Here is a 22015-nt window from a genome sequence, read left to right as displayed (position 1 = left end):
GTGGAACCAATAAGCAGGTTGGTTTTTTTTACTGAGATTTCCAAGAATTCTACTGAGTAGATTTTCAAGTAGATGTACATGAATAATAATTTGCAAACGGAGATGATTAATACTGCATGTTAACATTAACAAATGTCTGATATTATTTCATCTTGCAATATACCCCTTTTACATATCTTCCTGTATAAGGGCAATAAATGAATATAAATGAACAATTCTAATCAACTTTTTTTTGGTCTTCATTATTTATTTCATATGTATTTTAAAATGAGTACCCTATATTCCATGAGGCTTCAATTTTATATTTATTCTTAGTTTTCATTTCTTTTTTTTGAGGCACTCTCCAATTCATCTTCCCTTCTGAAAGTGTTTTAGCTAATACCCGCCCCCAAGTCTTATTGCTGAAATGCCATCTGCTTAAAAGTTATATTAGGTACTTGTATAATAGAGTAATATAATATATCATAATCATGAATAGAAACAGTGGTAAACCTTACTTACTGGCTGATAAAAAGTAACAAGTTTGAAAACTGTTGCTTATAAGGTGACATCTGGGATCAGGAATTTGACCCCGTAATGGTGATTCTGAGGACAGTTTACAGGAGAGATGTACAGTCTGCCATGGACAGATACACAGCATTGTAAGTACACTGGAAATCTTCCTTGATAAAATTGGATGCCACCATGATTTATGTAGTGTGTAGTCTCTATAAATATATTGCTATATAACACTGTCTCCTTAGGGTGACAAGACACAAGGGCTCATTTACCAGCGCAAGATGCAATACACAGCCCAGAATTGCATCTGTTAATATGCTAGTCACAAAGGTGCTTGCATAGTTATACATTCCTCTATACTTGCAACGTTTTGCCTTTTGCATCTGCTTGGAGCCCTGTAAAGAAAACCTTTCTTCTAGGAGTCATGACTTCCAGGGTTTCCTTTGGGTATTGGGCCTGCACATGCAACTCCTGCACCCAGTAAAATGTACACTAACACCAATATTGGCATCATGAACATAGACATGCTAGAAATTAAACAATTTTCACCCACACTGAGAATGCAAAGTGCAACCTTTATTTGCAATTTATTGAATGTAGAACTGCCAGTTACGCTAAAATTCTGGGAAATAATATTTGTATCACGAGTGATGGAATTTTGCACCTTGTACTTGGTAAATGAGTCACAATTTTGTGAGTCACGTGCTTGTTTTGTTTTTGTGTGTATGTCATAGTCTTTTCATTTTGCAAAGATTTTACATTGGGGGTGCTGGTAGTAGAGGGATTGTGAGTTCAACCGTTTTGCTGTTCTACCCCAACACCCAGTAGTGGTGTAACTAGATGTTCCTGGGCCCCACAGCAAATTCAGTTTAGGGCCCAAAAACATTGGTAAGATGAGCCTTTTTACTAAAATATATTGGAACTGCTCTTTAATTGGGGCCTTACTGGGCCCCCCCCCTGCAACTGCAGGGTCTGCTTCTTTTGTAGTTACTCCCTTTTCAACACCCCCTAATGTCTAGGGGTTAAATTTATAGTCCAGTTTCTGTCCTCATGTTGGTTGAGAGTATAGCCAGCTTGATTCCCACATGTAGCACTTTTTCCTTAATTGCTACATACTGATGTTAAAATACACATTCCAAACCAATTTCCGTGTCTGATAGGTGAAGCTGTTGGCTCACAAAACTTTATATTACTTTCATGCTTGTGAGTATTGTGTTTTTACTTGCCATGTTTTACCCTCTGTATAAAAACCTTAGCTACAGACTTGCTGAATTCAACCTCAGCTTAAGTTCTATACATTAGATAAAGCCCTATACCATTTTGTTAAGGGAACACCTCCAGTGTAGGCTTCTGAGAAACAGACCGAATCCATCAGTGTAAGGTTTACAAGATGCAAATGGTTACCCGTGACATCTCAGAATTTAGAGTGTTTTGTTCATACCCCAAGAGTGATATGCATCACAAGAATTCCTAGAAGAAGAAATTATCACAAGAACAACTAGACTACAGATGGAAATCCTTGGATAGTTTAAAGTAGAAGTACAGTAATCAGAATTTTTATTAACGATTGTTTATAAACTGCCAACATATTCAGCAGCCGCATACAGTAGTCTGATGTATGCATCATACATTCAGATTACATGCAAATACTGACTGGTAGAACAGGTTCCCTGCTCCATATCCGTTAAATATGAGTGAAAAAGTCTTTGCAGTAAATGATGTTAGCCATGTATTTTGTTGCCATCTTTTTTTTTCACCACCTGTGTGGTCGTAGATAGTCTTTGTAGTGGAGATGCATGGTGTTTGTGCACAAACTATCTACGTGGAGCTAACCAGGTAGAAGACTTTACTGTACTTTGGCACTTGTACAGCAGCTCTACACAAATAAACATAGTTTATTGTCTTGTTATTGCAGCACATAGAGGAGATTTAATTTGCCTGTGCACGTTGCAGTATCATGTTACATTAAACAATATTAAATCTTCATAAGCAAAGAGTATTAGCTAACATTATGCTAGCTACTGAGCTGTAAGTAACCAGGGCAGACACAGTTATTAGGTTTTGTACACTGTGCATCTCCTACGCACATATATTTCTTTCTGAGCTTGAGATCATAATTCCAGCTTAACCCATCATGCCTTATTTTTATTATTAACTTGCAAGAACCTATTGCCTGCAACTGAGCCTCACTTGTTCCCCCAGAAGGCTTTATTCCCATTTGCTATTAAGCATATGACCACTATTACCCATTTTTCATATTTTTAGCATCAGAAAAGGGCATATGTTAGAGGCACAAAATATTTTTTCCTTTCTATTTTTTGGGCCACTTTGCTGACGTCCTACTTTTCATTTCTATTCGTCTTGGAGTCTTTTTGGAATGAGCCGTCACGATGAATGATGCATTGCCTTCCAGCGTGAGCAAATATTGCTTAACCTTTATTCCGGAGCAATTTATTTGCTAATTGGATGCTGCATTTCCCTGAAGTCCTGCTAAAAAGAGGCTGAAAGTAACTGTGTCCTTTCCACAAGAAAAATACCTTTTCCTGTGGCAGATAAACAGACCCGTTCCTTTAACCCTTTTAATGGAAGATATTATCTCCCAAAATATTATGTTATGTGAACCCTGTGAATACAGATCTATTCCACCAATAATGAAGTTTTGGAATATCTGTCTGTCGTAAGAGAACCTATTTATAGTATCCTATTAGGATGTACATTTCAGATCTTCATTTTTAATTCTGATGATGCTTGTCACTTCCATGAATGCTTGCAAGGTAGCCAGTGTACATGCCTGGAAGGGTAACAGGCAAATGGCATAATGCATCAAAATGTGAAGTGAGATTTATTTTTTTTTGACCATTCATTTTAGTAGGGAGAAGTTTACATAGCACTATCCCTTGGCATCCTAGACAAAACAGTGCTCAACATACAATAAAGAATATAAATAAATCAAAACATGCAACTATAAGTGTTAAAGGTAGCATCCCACCTTTTTCAGCAATAGTGCAATGAATAGGGCTTGTATTGAACATTTTGCCTGTTATAAGGAAATGTGTATGGTTTTTATTTCCTTTACTAAACAGGGCAAAATCTGCAATTATATATAAATTCACATTCCACATCATTGGTTTATATAGCACAATCGAAGCAAGTCCCTCTGTATAAAAATACTCCTCCCATCAACTGTAGCCTTATGCTTTAGGATAAGGAGCAGCTCATAATACAGAGGGGTTGTCAGTGGTCTGCTGGCTTGTTTTGATTATGCTTTAAAGAACAGCAAATAGAATATGTCTCTACTTTTCATTTCAGATCTTGCCCTGTGTAGTGCAAAAGATAAAAACAATATATATTTCCCTCATTAAAGCAATAGTATATTCAGCAAAATCCCTAGTCATTGAACACATGTTGAAATAAGGGGGGTATACTGCCCCTTTGGAGACAAGAGGAATGACGTCCCTGCCTATTAGAGCTTACAATCTATGGCCTTGTGTTTTGTTAAATTTCTTTAATTGTCCACAGAGGATTAACCTAAAAATTATTTATATTGTAAGGAGGGCAAACATACGTCACAGCTATGAATAGAGCATGCTGATAACCCCTCCAGCATTCCTAGTGCACCCCCACTGCGGCCCTGAGCACACTGAGCATGTGCGGCTATGACACCTGGGAAAGGCTGACCCAAGATCACAAAGATGGTTAGCTCTAGGGAATAATATCCGAGGCTAGGTTCTTCATTGTCCTAGAACTGCTGTGCTTGTGAGCTGGTCTTGCATTATTTGTCGTCTAATCCTTTTGACAGTCTTTGGTTGCCCATTTTGTTTCTTGGCTCAGTAGGGCTAAATTCGCAAGGGGAGGTAAAAGGCAGTAATGTGCAATACAGATTTTATATAGCAGAGGTAACATTTTTTGAGGCATGTTGCCTTGTTATCTTTTGTTCCTAAAGATTTCAAAGGTTTTTAAATGAAATATATAATTTTGTTCTGTAGCTCTCCAGTTTGGCATCTTAGCAGCTATCTAGTTGCTAGGGTCCATGTCACTCTAGCAACCAGACAGTAGTTTTAATGGGAGACTAATAGAGCAATAGTTATTTAGCTGCTGGGTCAGTGACCCCCTTTCCATTACTGCTCATGATTACCATGTTTCTCTCTTTATTGCCAGTTTAAAGCAGTCTGGGAGATTTTCTGGAAACCCATGGCCGCCTTACAAGAAAAGGAGCCCTCTGCATCACAGCTATAAAGGCCTTATGAGGCTATTGCACTGCAAAACATTGCACATTGTGCTGTTTACACTGCTTTATAAGGTAATGTGACTTTAGTGCATGTGTAGTCACAATGCATTATTAGTTAACATGGTATAATGTATATTTTATTTATTATATTATTTTATTTATTATATTTTTGTTTTTAATACTGTACTTATTTACATGCCACATGGAATCTATTATATTAATGTATTCATATTCATTTTTCTTTCCCTACAGATTCTGATGGATCATCAGAATATGTCAGAACACGTTCTTTGTATGGTTTTGTATCTCATAGAGCTTGGGCTAGAAAATTCTCCCGAGGACGAGTCATGTGAAGAGGTAAAATGGGCACATGTTTCATTAATAAAGCCCAGCACCCCATATAAAAATATAGTTTCTGCCAAGGCATGTGGTCTGTGCATTGGTTAACATATAAAGGGTCTTGATTTTGTTGAAACACAAACCCACACCATCTCTTGATTATTATTACAGTTATGATTCTGTTATCATAAATTCTCCTTTTTTAATAACCTCAGTAACTAATTCATTTAGTAATGATTGCCATGAGTCGCCAAATGGTTAAAATGTCTGGAATTTTTTAGGAACAGTTTACTTAACATACTAATAACATTGAATGTTTCAGAATTTTGCTGGGCCAGATAGATGCCACGACAGCTGGTTTCCTGGAAGTAACCTACTGTGCAACATGCGCCACTTTATTAACTACGTCAGAGTGCGAGTACCAGAGACTGCTCCAGAGGTGAGGAGGGAGCCCCCAGCAAGCACTAGCACTGACGGACCATCCTCGGCACAGGTAAGTAACCACTGGCACTGTCAAAATTATTTGTAACTTTACAGAATATTTTTTTGGTAATTATTTGTTCTCTGAGTACAGGTATGGGACCTGTTATCCAGAATGCTTGTGACCTGGGGTCTTTCCGCATAAGGGGTCTTTCTGTTATTTGGATCACCATACCTTAACTATGCTAAAAATCATTTAAATATTAATTAAACCCAGTAGAATTGTTTTGCTTCCAATAAGGATTACATGCATCTTAGTTGGGATTAAATACAAGGTACTGTTTTATTATTACACAGGAAAAGTGAATTATCATTAAACATTTTCATTATTAGTTTATGGGTGATGGCATTCCTGAAATTTGGGGGTTTCTGGAGAACGGGTTTCTGCATAATGGATCCCATACCTGTGTTGAATAATTATTATAAGCATGTATTGCTCAAAGGTACAACACATTAGTTCTATCTATATCTTACATCCTTTATCATCCTTTTGTCAGAATGCAAGACGGCCATCTCTGCTCCAGAGGGAGGTAGATTTGAGTGAAATTGTGCATTAATACCCATGACTGATTTGGAATGTACTTGAGAACTATGTCAGCGAATTGCATGTTCTATTAATAGCTGTCCTAATTTGTCTACTAATAGAAGTGGTTATGTTATTGGTAATTGTAGAGTTCACAATTGGGGCAGAGGGAGGCAGATTCTTTAAAACCTAAGGCCAAGAGGCAGAACTTTGCTTACACTTCCAGAACCTTTGCATTCAATGAGGACCCTTAAGATATTGAGCACTGACAGTATAATTATGTGGTGTGTGTTCCACTAATTCTATACACCTAGCGCGTGCGCTCTCTCTCTCTCTATAACAATATATATATATATATATAAAAGAAACAAAAAAAAAACACGGAGCAACTTATTCCCTCGATGTGCCCTTGTCTCCCAGCACTACTTTGCTCTATGCCCTACATTGGGCTGTGTATTCACCTATGGGCTTGAACTGATCTGCTGTAAGTGGCTCGTTTTTACTTTTTTTTTTTAAATAACGCGCTGTCGCCTATTCCCTTGCCGCGCCTCTGCCGCACGGTACTCTCTACCTCCAATTGGTGACGTTTTTACTTATTGGTACCGGTGGTTGCCGTGCATCAACACCATGGCAACGGCGGTACTTTTTGGCTCCAAATGATGACTTTTCTACTTACTGGTACCGGTGGTTACTGTGGGCTCCTGGCTTATTTAACTCTGTTTGGTAGTACGGATCGGGGAGATTTTTCTTTTACTTTTGGGTTTTTGTTTTTTCTGCTGATTTTGTTCCACTCTGGCTCATATCCTGATATGATACAATTTGTGCCTGAAATGCTACCTGTATTTTTGCTACATTTGTGTGTTATACTTATGTTTCAATTCAGAAATAAGTGTCTGGAGGATTTGTTACACACTCTCTTTTCATGTTTGATCTACCATTTTATTATGCTTTTCCATTTGTGCATAAATGGTTTCCATGGTTACGGACACTAGATTTTGGCATCTTTATTTGTAGTGGGCTATTTAAGGGGGGTGTTTGTGCACAGTCTTTTGGTTTGTCCCTGAAGAAGAACACATTTAGTGTTCAAAACGTTGGATTAATAAAGATTTTTTGTTCTTTTTTAAAGTCCCTGTGTGTGCGGCACTCTGTTCTTCATATATATATATATATATATATATATATATATATATATATATATATATAGACTTTTTAAGGAGGGTAGTGTAGTGTTCAGCTTTTGCAGTGTATTGATTTGATTATAATTTGAAATATAATACGTTCATGCAGGCTATTCCATATTAAAACAATAGTGTCATTCAAAGACAAATCCGAATCTAGCTTCCTCCAGTTTGACAACCATGCTGTATGGGGATATAAACTGCATCCTTATAAGCCGTAATTTTTTTTTTTTTTTTGGGTGGGGGGGGGGGTTAAAGGTAAGTAAGATAGCTTTAGACTTTTCATCAATGTAATTGTATGGTGGTCAATCTGTAATATTGCTAACATTGATCAAACCGTTTCCCAGTATTAACCTTATTTGATTTTCTGTCTTATTTCATGAACTTGACTTGCTCTACTGTATATTTACTCAGCCTATAATTATTTCTATCTTAATTTAGGGCCTTAGGCCCATAAAAATGGCTTTTGGCATCTGTAGCTAGGAACTTGCATTTTAGTTGACTAGGCTTTTGCCTGCTCAGGCTGCAAGGCATGACTTCAAGTAACAGTTTATGCATGACAGGTGTGAGGAGGTTTTCAGCATTTTACCGAGAGATTGTTAGGTGAACAGACATACGCACAACTAGTCCTTTGACAGTTTGCAAACTGCCATCCTTAGTTTGCGTCTGGACTTTATCTGGTATGGTATGAGTAAAAAAAAAAAAAAAAAAAAAAAAAAAAAAAAAAATATATATATATATATATATATATATACTAGCTTGTCCATGTTGCATGAGTTTGCTTGACAAATTGCAGTGACAAACTGCATTAGGCTTTGTGTACATTCTTTGCATGTGATTTGTCAAGTGAGTTGTGTCGAACGGAATAAATAACATGTTGTGCCCAAAACACTTAAGATCTTGCTTATTTATACCTCAAGCACTGCTTCTGTGATGGTTCTCCTGTACCTTTCATGTTTAGTACAGTGGCTGTTGGACTGAGGAACACGAGAACCCTATGCATATAGTCCCAAAAGTGTAGTGAGTTGTTCATTTATTTCACTAAATCCACTAACACAATGAATAGAATTTGATAACAATTAAAGGGGATGTTCACCTATAAATAAAATTTTGGTATGACAATTTGCAATTGGTTTTTCAATTAGTTAGCTTATTGTTTAACAGCCCTCCAGTTTGGAGTTTCAGCAGATATCTAGTTGCTAGGGTCTTGTTTATCTAAGCAACCAGGCAGTGATTTGAATGTTAGTCTGGAATATGAATAGGGAAGGGCCTGAATAGAAACACAAGTAATAAAAAGTAACAATAGTAGTACAATTGTAAGCTCACACAGTCATAGTTCTTTGGCTGCCAGGGTCAGTGACCCCCATTTGAAAGCAGAAAAAGAGGCAGAAGGAAAAGGGAAATAATTAAAATACTATATGAAGTTAATGATGAAGTCCAATTGCAAAGCTGCTAGAAATAGGACATTTGGCATTCTATAACATTCTGAAAGTTAACTTAAACTTGAACCACCCCATTGAGGCCAGGAGATTGATAGTTTAGAGTGCATTCTCACACTTGGAGAAGTCATAGAGAATAAGTCATAATGTGTATCCCTATAAGAAGAAAGTCCTGTTCTTGAAGATCTCCAGTCTCAGGATATACCAAGCTATGGATTTTGTGCTGATATCAGCAGTAGAAAAGTAATAGTTTGTGCTCGGGCTCAGATGACACAGGCTTATTTATTTCAACAATTAAACCCTGTTGTTCTGAAACAAAATATCATGTATCCCCATGTCTTTCCCTATTAACACTTATGTTTCTATGAAAAGCGAATTGGAGATAAGGCAAACATTTGATACCATTTTGCTGTCCTTTTGAAATTTGCTAATTGAAAGCTCAGTGAGAAATGCAGATTAATTTTGATGAATGGCATTGTACGAAGTCTGCATTTCTGTTGGCTATAAATCATTCATTGCTTGCTCTGTGCATGCTTTTCTATGCAAATGTAATATAACGGTGGTGCCGCATTACGTCAATTCTGCATCAGTGAAATGTAATTGGAATCGCAACAGCTCTTTGAATGGGTTTCTGGTGGCCTTTTTCATTTGCCCTTGTGACAAAGGGAGAGAAGTTAGTTAAAGTTGTGCCGGGCCCCTGCTGTGATCCTTTCCTGTATTTAGTTCTCTGATCACTGATTTAAAGCCCTGGGGTTGGGCAGCACATTGCTCTGCACTATGCCCAGCAGTACATTGCATGGTCATTTATTTACTCCTCTGGCTCTCAGTGCAAAGGGTTTCATCCCACGAGGTTCTACAACTCCTGGAGATTGAGAGGTTAAACCAATTTTTATATTACTGTTTTGCTTCTACCGTATAACTGCTCTGTATTTTGAGTTCTGTGAAATAATTTACTGCTATGCTGCGCTGTGTTGTTGATTAAACATGAAGCACGGATGGCGGTTTTAAATTTGGTACCCTGTTTCATTGTGAGCTATTTTTTGTTAAAACATATGTGCTCCATTTTAAATATACAGGTATGGGACCTTGGGAATCTAAACGTCTGGGGTTTTCCAGATATGGGAACTTTCTATAATTTCGATCTACTGAAAAAATAATTTAAACTTGAAATAAACCCAATAGGATTGTTTTGATTACAATAAGGATTAATTATATCTCAGTTGGGATCAAGTACAATGCACTATTGAGTTATTACAGAGAAAAAGGAAATCAATGTTAAACATTTAAATTATTTGATTAAACTGGAGTCTATTGGAGATTGTCTTTCCATAATTCAGAGCTTTCTGCATAATGGGTTTCTGGATAACAGATCCCATAAACATTTAAATACATTTCTATGAATGTATTTTTGGCACATACACCCATGCAAATACACACTAATGTGTCGCAACAGCTTTATATATGTGATCAGAATCTCTGCTCTACAACGATGTGAACAACCTTGGTTAAATCAGTTTGTTGCTGAGAATCCGATCACCATGTATCTAAGGTGTGCTCAAAGAACCATTGGGGCGAGTAAAGGTTTTTGGGGCAAATGTGGACTTTTTTTTCACGAAAATGTGACTTCTTTCCCAGAAGTAAACACAAGAATTAAAACACATTATGGGTCATTTATCAATAACCCACCATGAGTGCTAGGGGGCACCCATTAGTGTTCCGTTACAGAAAAATGATGTTGGTGTTATTGTGCCTTGTACCTGTGCTAAATCTGGTGGCGTTGGTAGGTACTGGGCCTACTGCATCTTGCTCCCTTGGTGTGCCTCCTAGCTTGTGCATCAGAATGGATTATGGCTTATTATGTTCTGGTAATCTTTTAATTTACTAACTATTCATTTCTAAAAGCTCAATCAGTAAAAAAAAAAAAAATATAACATTTTATGTTAAGAGAGGATGTGATTCTCATGCATTTTGTGCCTATGTCAAATCAGTGTGCCACTTTTCCCCTGTAGAATGCATAAATTGTGACTTCTAACACTGCAAATAACATGATGGCTATCTGGCTCAGCCCATGGAACATACAAAGTTCCTGCAAAACAGCACGTATTTAGCTACATGGGTAGAATGCAAGGCCTCTGATCCATTCTTCCATTAGCCTCTTCATGTAATAGAACACATATTAGCTCTGAAAAGCCTTTATTCTGTATAGACAAGGATCTTAACAGCTGATTGGCAAGAGCAAATTGAGATTTGCATTTGCAGTCTTTTTTAACCTTCATTCAAAATAAGCAAAACAAAATTGTTTCCTTTTCCGCTTCAAAATAAGCAAAAGGCATCACAAAATTGTTTCCTTTTCCGCTTCAAAAACAGCTTGTAGATTGATAATGCATTCTGTATTATATTGTGTATATATACAAACACTGCAAATTAATAAAGACATTGATTAAAGATCAAAGGAATCATGCACAGCCATTTGATAAGATTATTTGTACAGGTATGGGAACCGTTATCCACAAACCAATTATCCAGAAAATTCGGAATTACTGGAAGGCCACCTCCCATAGACACCATTATCAGCAAGTTCAGTTCCTTTTTCTTTGTAAAAATCAAACAGTACCTGGTACTTGATCCAAGCTAAGATATAATTAAACCTTATTGGATTCAATAAGGGTTCTATTGCGTTTATTTAAAGGCATTGTTTACTTTTGAGTTAAGTTACTTTGATGTAGAGTGTAATATTCTGAGACAATTTGCAGTTGGTCTTCATTCTTTAGTATTCTTTAGTTATTTGTATTTGTATTTTTTTTAATGATTTCAGCAGATCTTCAGTTTAGAGTTTTAGCAGCAATCTGGTTGCTAGGGTCCAAATTACCTTAGCAATCAGGGAGTGGTTTGTATGAGAGGATGGTATATAAATAGGAGAGGACCTGAATAGAAAATAAGTTATAAAAGGTAACAATAACAATAAAACTGTAGCCTCACAGAGCAATAGTTTTTTGGCTGCTGGGGTCAGTGACCCCCATTAGAAAGTTGGAAAGAGTCAGAAGAAGAAGGCAAATAGTTCAAAACCTATAAAAAATAAATGATGAAGACCAATTGAAAAGTTGCTTAGAATTGGCCATTCTGTCCCATACTAAAAGTTTACTTAAAGGTAAACCACCCCTTTAATGTTTAAATAATTTTATAGTAGACTTAAAGGAGAGGGAATGGCTAAGTCACTTGGGGGTGCCAAAATGTTAGGCACTCCCCAGTGACTTTAATCGTTTACCTTGTACCCCAGGCTGGTGCCCCTGTAAGGAGAAAACTGCACCAGCCCGGGGAACCTGCAGCGAGTATTTCCTCTTCCTTATTTCTTCTGTCTTCGGTATCCCTGGGTCGACACATGCGCAGTAGAGTGAAAAAGCCGACTTTTTTTTGTTAAAGTTCAGCTTCTCACTCTACTGTGCATGCACAAGCGCGCAAAGACTGCAGAAGGAAGAGGAGACACTCGCTGCAGCTACCCCGGGTTGGTGCGCTTTTCTCCTAACAGGGGCACCAGCCCGGGGTACAAGGTAAGCGATTAAAGTCACTGGGGGGTGCCTAACATTTTGGAGCCCCCAAGTGACTTAGTCTTTCCTTCTCCTTTAAGGTATGGAGATCTAAATTACAGAAAGACCCCCTTACCAGGAAAACCCCAGGTTTCCAAGCATTTTGGATAACAGGTCCCATCTCTGTATATGTTAAGGATTTTGTGTTTGAACTTCCAATAACACACTTACAATTGTTTTGTTCAGAATTCAGGTACAGCTCAGGTTTTCAGCTTGGTAGCAGAACGTCGGAAAAAGTTCCAGGAGATAATTAACCGCAATAACAGTGAAGCCAATCAAGTTGTGCGCCCCAAATCTTCAGCTCTGAAGTGGACGGCACCCGGTGCAACTCCTCAGTTAACGACAGTCATATTAGAGGTGAAAGAGAGCATGCTATCCCTGCTTATTAAACTGCACAAGAAGCTCTCGGGAAAGCAGGATTCCTATTGCCCCCCCTGGTTGGATGATCCAGAATGCCTTGTCCAGCCGGACTTACCTGGGTATTGTCATGGCGATGGTGTAACCGCTGTAGAACGAATTTTACTGAAAGCAGCATCACAAAGTCGTCTGAACAGACAGAGTATTGATGAGATATGCAAGAAAGCTCCTCCACCCGTGCCACCCAAAAAATCTAGTCCTGCTGACAAGAAGACTTTGGGTAAAGAAGAAAGGTAATGACTCCTGCTACTACTAATAATTCCTCTTAGGATAATTGTTATATTTCTCTGTATAGCAGTACCGTACTTGAAATTCAAATATTTTTAAGTATTTGTAAGAGAAAATATCAGAGTTTGTTTAAGAGAACAAAAGTTTAAAAATAAGTATGGGTAGAAATTCTGTTTTATATATTGGCTTTACTGTCCCAGCAAAAGCTTCAATAGCCTTATAGCAGTAATAACACAAGCTGTCAATGAAAACCACTGACAGAATCCTGTCCTAATGCACTGCAGCTCTTCCATTGTATTCCCATCTGTGGAGTTCCCAGTATTCTGTACTTAATAACGCTGTCTCTTCACAGCCTGGATCATACAATTTTTAGGGATTAAGCCCTCTTCGTAGTCCAACATTTGTTCAAACCCCCATTTCATAAATCCATTTTTATAATTATTGCTCTGATATGCTTCCAGTGGTATCCAGAACAGAAAAAATGTTTCATTTCAAATCTTACTGTTTTTGCAAAGGTGCAAAATGAATGAAAGTCGCACTTAAACACTTGTTTTGAATATTTGTTCAATCTGCCCCCTCTGGTGACATCAGTGACAGACATGGTTACTATATCTACGTCACTGGAGGGGGCAGGACACCATAAAGATGTGACTGTGTTGGTAGGCAGTGGGAAGTTTGAACCGTACAGGCAGGGACTCACTTTTTGTGATGGCTTATCAGACCAAACCCTCCCGTTTAACAGGTAAAACTGCAGGTTTTGGCCAGACCTGCACATTAGTAACACAAACCCTATGGTCTTTTCTCATAAATGAGATACATTTATAGGGCCCAATGAATTTTGGTTTGTTGTAGAGGCAGTTACCCCTGCTTGCACCCCTTTAAAAACAGCATTGGTTTAAAATTAGATGCCCACCTTTTTTCATTATTATTGACTGCTAAAATGGAAGATTTCACTACACTAATGGCAGACATGGAGTCGCATTCGCCAGCATGAGGCCCCGATTTTACATCCTGACCCATAAAGTCCTTTGGTGAGGACACCAACCAAGCCGATCTTTCCCCAATATGACCAACTTGAGCTTGGCAATATTGAGCTGATCTGGTTGTTCAGCTCTTGGACCAATGACCGGATCGTAATAGAGGTAAATGCAGGTCATTGGGAGAGGACCACGTAAATGCCAAATCTGCCTAATTGATACCTGTGTGATTTGATATCTGGACTATTTTCAGACAGATATTAGTTAGGCAGGCCTTATACACAGGCCAATAAGCTGCTAAGTCTTTCTAGAAGGACTTTCAGCAGCTTTTATTGGCCCATGTATATGGTAAACATATTTGTTTGCACAAAGTGTCAGTATTTGTGAATTCATCAACGTATCTAAAGAATAGGCTAGTTGTTGTGTCCGCCTGTATGCACTTGTGTGGCCACAGCATAGACACAGTGTTTGCTGAATCTTGCAACACATTTACAAATATCTATAGTTGTTGACAGCTCTGAATTAAGATGAATCTAATTTGGCATTACGGCGCTCCTCTGAGAGCCCCACTTCCATTTATTTCTGAATTCCAATCCAAGTTTCCTTGTAATGAAGATCGAATGGGCTGTAAGAGCTCAATGATGACCCATTTCTGGTTACTTCAACCTGCAGACAAAGACAAAGGTGGCATTACCCAGACGAAGTGCTGTCACCATAGAAACAAGAGAGCGAGCAGTTGTAGAAAGGCTGAGAAGCTTTGCAATATTTTTCAGCCTCCGTGTCTCATCCCCATGAGCCATCATGGAAAATTACTGAGCTGCGCTGAATCTGTCAGAATTTGTTTATGTCTTCTTATTAAGGGTCTCTATTTACAGTCAGAGCTGCTTAACTTGAAGTATTTCGTAGATGGGGAGAAATGCATGCCGGCGACTGCTAATGCCACGCGAGCTTTACAAAGCAACAAGCAGGAGGGGATGCACAATTTCTATTTATATTCCGGTGCAGTTAGTCCTTCAGGGTTGGGGGGGGGGGGGGGGGGGGGTAAAGTCGGAAGAGCTCAGAGTCTTCAGAAATAATTATTAAGTTGGCTGCACAATGAAGCAATTCCTAAACAGATATTTGCTGGCAAGCAGTAAAAACGCGTGATTGCCGCAGGCACCGTTTAATTGACAGAAATGGTTGGGGAGCAGCTTTTAAAAATGCTGGAAATGCATCTCACTTCACAAACCCATGTGGTTAACACAACAGGGCCACCTTGTCAGTTGCAATCTGATAACTGTGTGTGTGGATGGAGATGTGAATGAGCAGGTCGGTCAACTCATGTTACTGATTTTGACATTATTTATAGTCACCTATTAGAGAACCTAACTGGACAACAGCATAACCTGGTCTTGGTGGAGTTTTTATTCTATCCCTCTTTTGGAACAGAATATACTGTACATCATTTTTTGCAATGTAAATAGAAACATTTGTTATAAATAGAATAGGTAAATAGAATATGACCCTTTTGTATATTGAGACAATATTAGATGCCAAGTTGGCAGCTCATTGGGCCATGGAGTGGAGTAACTTAACTATACCAACTCCCCTGAAAAATAGTTTTTGTGATCTCTCTCAGTGGAGTCTGCACTGAACAGCCTGCCCGAATGAGATCTGGCTGAAAATCATCATAATAATCCTGTCTGGTGATACACTAATGTGGTCTTCTTCGAATGGATGTCTTTAGGCCAGTGGCATAACTACCTCCCTGTGGGCCCGGGGGAAATTTTGCTTCCCCCCATCTGCACACTGTACCTAACATCTCTGGCAGGGTCCAAGGTACAGTTGGATCTCTTGTACCCCCCCCCCCCCCCATAGTTATACTACTACCCTACACAAATTATCAGCTCACACAGATATGACCCAACCTGTTGGTGGCCCTTTAATCTCTTTTGAGTAGAATTTTCTATTCTGCCACCCCATCAAAAAAATGACAAGATTTACAAACTTGCTGAGAACACCGTGGCCAGTTGTTATAACTGCTCTCAAGGCAGTGGTGGGGCGTTCTTATCCATAAAGAAAGCCAATAACTGTGCTTGCTGTTAGAATCTGGTATATATATTATGTACATTTTATGGCTATTCGTGGAACAGCATTCTTACACATTTGGTCATTGTTAATAAAATCTCAGTGCAGTAGATAAAGCCCAGCTTTATATCTCTATTTTTCCAATACTTAGTGAAATAAAAATCAATTTATTCTAGAGATTAATTTAGCATAATTCCCTCTTCTATCTCTCCATTGGGCTATATTAATATTTTATTTTTCAATAAAGTAGATAGAGATCATTTCTAGGCATGCTTGATAAGGCTCTATAAAATACAGGCTTTGTGCTGAGTAATTTTCATCTACAGTGCAAAGATTTTAAAAGCATTTTTGTTTACAGATCCCACAAAGAAATCTGAGCACCTTCTCTACAGACGTAGACCCTCGGCTTGTGCATTTCCTCTGATATTGACATAGTATTATGATAGAACGTGTTCTCAGAATCTTTATTTGTGCATTTATGGTTGAAATGTACATTTGACTTTTTGTGTTTTTGCTGTGCAGACGGCAGAAAGCGAGGGAGAGGCAACAGAAATTGCTTGCGGAATTCGCCTCAAGGCAAAAAAGCTTCATGGAAACAGCGATGGATGTTGGTATGTCAATTTTTGCTCTGATGGAGAATTACCTCCGTTATGAAATATCAAACACTGTGTCCTTAGGCCGGCTCTCTGATTGATGTAAAGGGCAGAGCCATGTTCCACCCTTTCTTACGCTGCTTGGGGGAGGTGGCAGATACAGGGTGAAAGCAAGGACATGAGCAGCGAGTCTAAAAAAATAACCCTAAATAACTTCTTTCTCTTGCTTTTGCACAGAAGGAGAAACAAGTGCTCAGCGATGCTTTAAAAACTTTTGATTCTGGGAAATAATTTTATGTATTTAATGCTACGGCTGACTGCACACAATGCTTTGTGGTCGTCCATTTCTAATTTTTGTCAACTAAACTGGCTGACCATTGGTGCAGAAAAATTATTATCAGAACCTCATGCGGTTACTCACGATGACAATCCAGTGGCATAATGACCCATTAAGCATGTATGGGCAAGCAAAGGCTGAACTGGAACTGTAGGTGGATTTTTATAGTTTGTCCAGTGTGGATGTATAAAAGACAAGTAAATGACCAACTTATTATATGCTTGTTTTATTAGAAATAGTTGATAGGTGAGTTTCCTCAGGGTACTCTGGTTTCTTCTAACATTTCAAAAACTTATAGGCAGGTTAATTGGCCCCTGATAAAACTGACGTCAGTATGTGTGAATGTGATAGAACCCCCTTATGCAATAAACGTCACTAGGTTTGCACAGGAGCAGTAACCCATACCAACCAATAAGATGTTTGTTTTTAATCAGGTGACCAGTAAATTCTACCTTCTGAGTGGTTGCTATGGGTTACTGCTCCTGGGCAATCTTTGTGCCTTTTATTTGATAACCGCTTTAAATTGTAAGCTCCACTGGAGCATATGTGAATGATGTATGATCTCTTTAAAGTTTTTAAATAACAGATAAACAATAGATTATAAGCAGGTCCTCTGATTCTATTTGTAATCTAACTTTTTTTGCGAAATTATTTTAATACCCTTGTTTGTTATAAATTATTATAAAGTGTTGTGTAGCTTGCTGCTGCTCCTTTTCAGCCAGGACAAATCCAGTGTGCAGGGGTATAGGGTATAGGGTACTGGTGCTTTGGGCAAAACCGAAGAAAACGTGATGGTTGAGCTTTTGGGCATAGGGCTTCTGCCAATGGGAAGGAGCACTGAAATACTATAACTGTTCTAACAAGGACCAAGTGATAAGGAGAGGGTCTGAATAGAAAGATAAGTAATGAAAAGTAACTATAACAAGAAAATTGTAGCCTCGCAGAGCAATGGTTTTTTGGCTGCTGGGGTCAGTGACCCCCATTTAAAAGCTTGAGAAAGGCAAATAATCCAAAAACTTTGAAAAATAAATAATGAAGGTTGCATAGAATAACATGCTAAAAGTTAACTTAAAGGCGAACTACCCCTTTAATATAAAAGGAAAAGGAATAGAAGGTAAGGGAACCCAGAAGTGGAAGAGAGGGAACAAAGTTGAAAAATTAAAGGCTTACAAGAAGAGAGCTATTGTTTAGCCTGAGAGGTAAACAGTTTATTGACATATTATAAATAACCAACTTATTTTATTATAGAATCCTAAACTCACAATCATATAACACTAAGGGGAAAACATAATAAAGCTGGGGTTATCAGACGAGAAAAAGAAAAATGTCAGAGTGCTAGGACAACCCCATACTTAGCTGCATCCAATCTGTGTTCATATCATTTACTTGTCCCACACCTTGTGTCTCAACCCTTTCTCCTTGTAGATTGTAAGCTCTTTTGGGCAGGGCCCTCTTCACCTCTTGTATCGGTTACTGATTGCTTTATATGTTACTCTGTATGTCCAATGTATGTAACCCACTTACTGTACAGCGCTGCGGAATATGTTGGCGCATTATAAATAAATGTTAATGTAATGTAATGTATGGTATATACTGTATGGGGATATGCAACTTGCTTAAGCCTAGGCAGTATTACATGTAGAGCAAATGGATACTGGTTTGGATAATTATTAGTATTTTTGCCAGCCCACTGTATGCAGTTTAATAAATAATGATGTTTGTTTGTGTTGTATGATCACTGTTTCTGTTTATAGGGTTACTACCATAATTATTTATATGATAGTGGGTTGACATGAACTGCTGAGGGGTCATTTAGGAACACGGCCACAGTGCGCAAAGTGCATTTTTGGGGTTTAAGCTGCTTTGTTTTTACCCGCAACACAGCATTTTCTTCCCACAATTCATTTACACACACAAATCTAGATTCAAATCAAATTGGACACGACTGCACTGAAAATATTTGTTTTTCGGATGTCATCATTTCTAGCACTCAGTGTTAAAATGGCATCTACAGGCCAGGTACAAGGTGCTGCACCAAATGACGCAAGCTGCTGTGGGAGCCTGTGTTAATGCACTGGGTGCAATTTGCAAGGGAAAGTGGAATAGAAACAGTGGTGCTAAGTGTAACTATGTACAAGGTGTTTTACACAAGAGTATCTTTAATGAATGGGTTATGTTTGCTTAGCAACTGGGGCACACTTCGCCCAGATAGCAGTTAAGCAGGCTGCCAGGAGGGCTACCTCTGTCCTTGCCCTAAATATTGATGGTACAGGTATGGGACCCATTATCCAGAATGGTCGGGACCTGGGGTTTTCCATATAAGGGGTCTTTCCGTAATCTCCTACGCTAAGTCTACTGAAAAACATATTTAAACGGTTAAATAATTAATCCAATAAGGATTAATTATATCTTAGTTGGGATCAAGTACAAGGTACTGTTTTATTATTACAGAGAAAAAGGAAATCATTTTTAAAAATGTGAATTATTTGGTTAAAATGGAGTCTATGGGAGATGGCCTTTCCGTAAATCGGAACTTTCTGGATAATGGGTTTCCGGATAAGGGGTCCGATACCTGTATTTAGCATTCAGAATTGTTTAATATCCTGTTCATTCAATTGCAAGTAAGACACAAATGAGGCTCAACATAGATGCTAAACTGAACAGCTTCAGTTGCCAATAGCAACCAGTTAAAACTTCCTTACATTTTCTAACCTGCGGACTTTACAAAGCAAATTGCTGATTGGTTGTTATTGGCAACTGCCCTTCTGAAATTTAGCACCTATGTTTGTAAATAAGAACCAGACTTCAGTAACACTGTCACCAAAATGATCCACTTGATGAAATGCTATTTAATATTGCAGAATATTCTAAAATATTTACGCAGAGTGTTGGCAAGGAAGCAATTTGGATATGGGTTTGTTGGCAGCCAGCGCTGTTTCCCTGCAGGATGCCAGGCAGTTATTTCTGCAGATAGGCTGCGGGGCAGACAATATGCACACATTTTTGAAGGAGGTGACATAGATTTCTTAACACTTGTCATTTAGCGAAGCCAGTTAGAAAATAAATGAGTTTTCACTTCTCTTTTGAGAATACACTTGCTGGGCCTGGGCAAGATATATTAGTCTGTTAATAGCTCCTTCGGTGCTAGGGGACTATCTTGACATAAAATGTTTAGCGAGAGGGAAATATTGCTTCCGGCTATATTGTGTAAACTGTATTTAGCATGTTAAAGCCCATTTTAACAAGCTGTGTGACCTCCGCCGCTCAAGCACATTTTGGAGAACACTTAGAATGATGTATTATTGAACTTAGCATTGCCAGAACACAACATATATCATGTTGATCTTTACAGGGAGAATAATGTTGTTTTGATTCCCAGTGTCTGGTGGGAATGTTCTTATTTAAAAGTTTTATTTTTCAGTTGCTCCTTTTGATCTAAATTGGCTGTTTTTGTTATAATATAGCGGGTTGTGATTTTTATTGTGTATTAACCAGTACTGTGATCCCGAGCTGAGTAAAGGGGTGGTTCAGCTTTAAGTTAACTTTTAGCATGTTTTAGAATGTCCAATTCTACGCAACTTTGCAATTGGTTATCATTATTTATTAGTTTTTGAATTATTTGCCTTCTCTTCTGCCTCTTCCCAGCTTTTAAATGGGGGTCACCGACTCCAGCAATGAAAACCTATTGATCTGTGAGGCTACAATTTTATTATTATTGCTACTTTTTATTACTTATCTTTCTATGCAGGGCCTCTACTATTCATATTCCCATCTCTCATTTAAACCACTGCCTGGCTGCTAGGGTAAATAAGACCCTAGCAACCCAATAGCTGCTAAAATACCAAATGGAGAACTGCTGAACAAAAAGTTAACTGAAAACCTTTACAAAATAAAAATGTAGACTAACTGCAAATTGTCCCACAATATCAATGTCTACATCATATTAGAAGTTAACTTAAACGTGAACTGCCCCTGTTAGTGCATATTACTTCTCTATGTTAATGCCAGGTTTTTTGATTTTTGAAACCCTATCTGAGCCATCGCATTGCTCTTAGGCACCCTATGCAAGGAGTGTGGATTTCCTAGTCCTGTTAAATAAGGGCCATGCTCTTGCGCCCCTTAGTGCTCTTGCACTTGACTCTCGGGGTTGTAAATGACCCCTAATATCCGCCACTGACTTGCACCAAGTGCACTGGAGCATGCAACCTGCATTTGTTTGACGTGTCCCTGAATTTCCAAGTGGTAATCCTTTCTTATCGAGTTACAGCTCAGGCAAATTGCCAGCGCAATTACTCTGGAATTGTGAGAGAAATTGCTGCATTATGGGGAAAAAAACAGCAACCTGTGTTCAAAAATTACACTTGTACACTGTATGGCCTTTGTAAATGAGCCTTTCTGTATTCTATGATCATTGGGCATTTGAGCCCTGCTGCAGAAAAGCACTATATAAATCAGTGATCCTCAACCACTGGCTTGTGAGCAACCCCTTGGCTGTTGCTCTCAGTGCCCCCAAACCAGTTAGTTATTTTTGAATTCCTACTTGGGGGGAAGTTTTGGTTGAATAAAAACAAGATTTCCTACCAAATAAAGCCCCCTGTAAGCTGATAGTGTGCATAGAGGCTGCCTAATAGCCAATCACAGCCCTTATTTGGTACCTCCATGAACTTTTATGGTGCTTGTGTTGCTCTCCGTCTTTTTGCATTTGACTGTGGCTCACGAGTAAGAAAGGTTGGGGACCCCTGATATAACTAATGCCCCTTCCCCTCCCACCAGCGTGTTCATGTGTTACTTACTTACATACATTCTTTGCAGGTATGCATTATAGGTGGTAAGGTGTTTGTGAATTCAGATTAAACAGCAACATTTAGTAGGTATTATTAAAGTATATTTTCTGCTTGTATTAATTGCCCTGCTTGCCTAGACCAGTAAACCATGTAACTAGCAAGCACAGGTTTTGCTAACATAGTAAGAGATGCACAAAACTAAAGGGACAGTATAACTTGTAACCTTTGAACAAATGGTATACTTACACTTTTAAAATAGCAAGATTGATTGAAACTATTTGGAAATTTATCTTATTTATTTAATTGCAATTTTATCTGAAGGTGTCTGAACTCAATAGGCTTT

General features: G+C 38.4%; 1 protein-coding gene across 4 annotated transcripts in view; it reads left to right on the top strand.

The window, feature by feature from the left end:
* ubr3 (ubiquitin protein ligase E3 component n-recognin 3) overlaps positions 1-22015 on the top strand; it is a 111539-nt gene that overhangs the window by 41621 nt on the left and 47903 nt on the right. For 2 of the 4 annotated variants that reach the window (XM_012971083.3, XM_012971082.3), the window contains exons 19-25: positions 545-641; positions 4657-4798; positions 4979-5083; positions 5388-5558; positions 6043-6075; positions 12456-12919; positions 16481-16569. In XM_012971083.3, the coding sequence (XP_012826537.1) occupies positions 545-641; positions 4657-4798; positions 4979-5083; positions 5388-5558; positions 6043-6075; positions 12456-12919; positions 16481-16569 (1101 nt within the window). The remainder of the gene's footprint in view (positions 1-544; positions 642-4656; positions 4799-4978; positions 5084-5387; positions 5559-6042; positions 6076-12455; positions 12920-16480; positions 16570-22015) is intronic. The other 2 variants (XM_012971084.3, XM_012971085.3) reach the window with 1 other exon arrangement.

This window comes from Xenopus tropicalis, chromosome 9, assembly GCF_000004195.4.
Source record: "Xenopus tropicalis strain Nigerian chromosome 9, UCB_Xtro_10.0, whole genome shotgun sequence".
Lineage (NCBI taxonomy): Eukaryota > Metazoa > Chordata > Amphibia > Anura > Pipidae > Xenopus > Xenopus tropicalis.
Note: the sequence above shows the minus strand (reverse complement) of the source record. Positions and strands in the feature narration are given on the sequence as shown.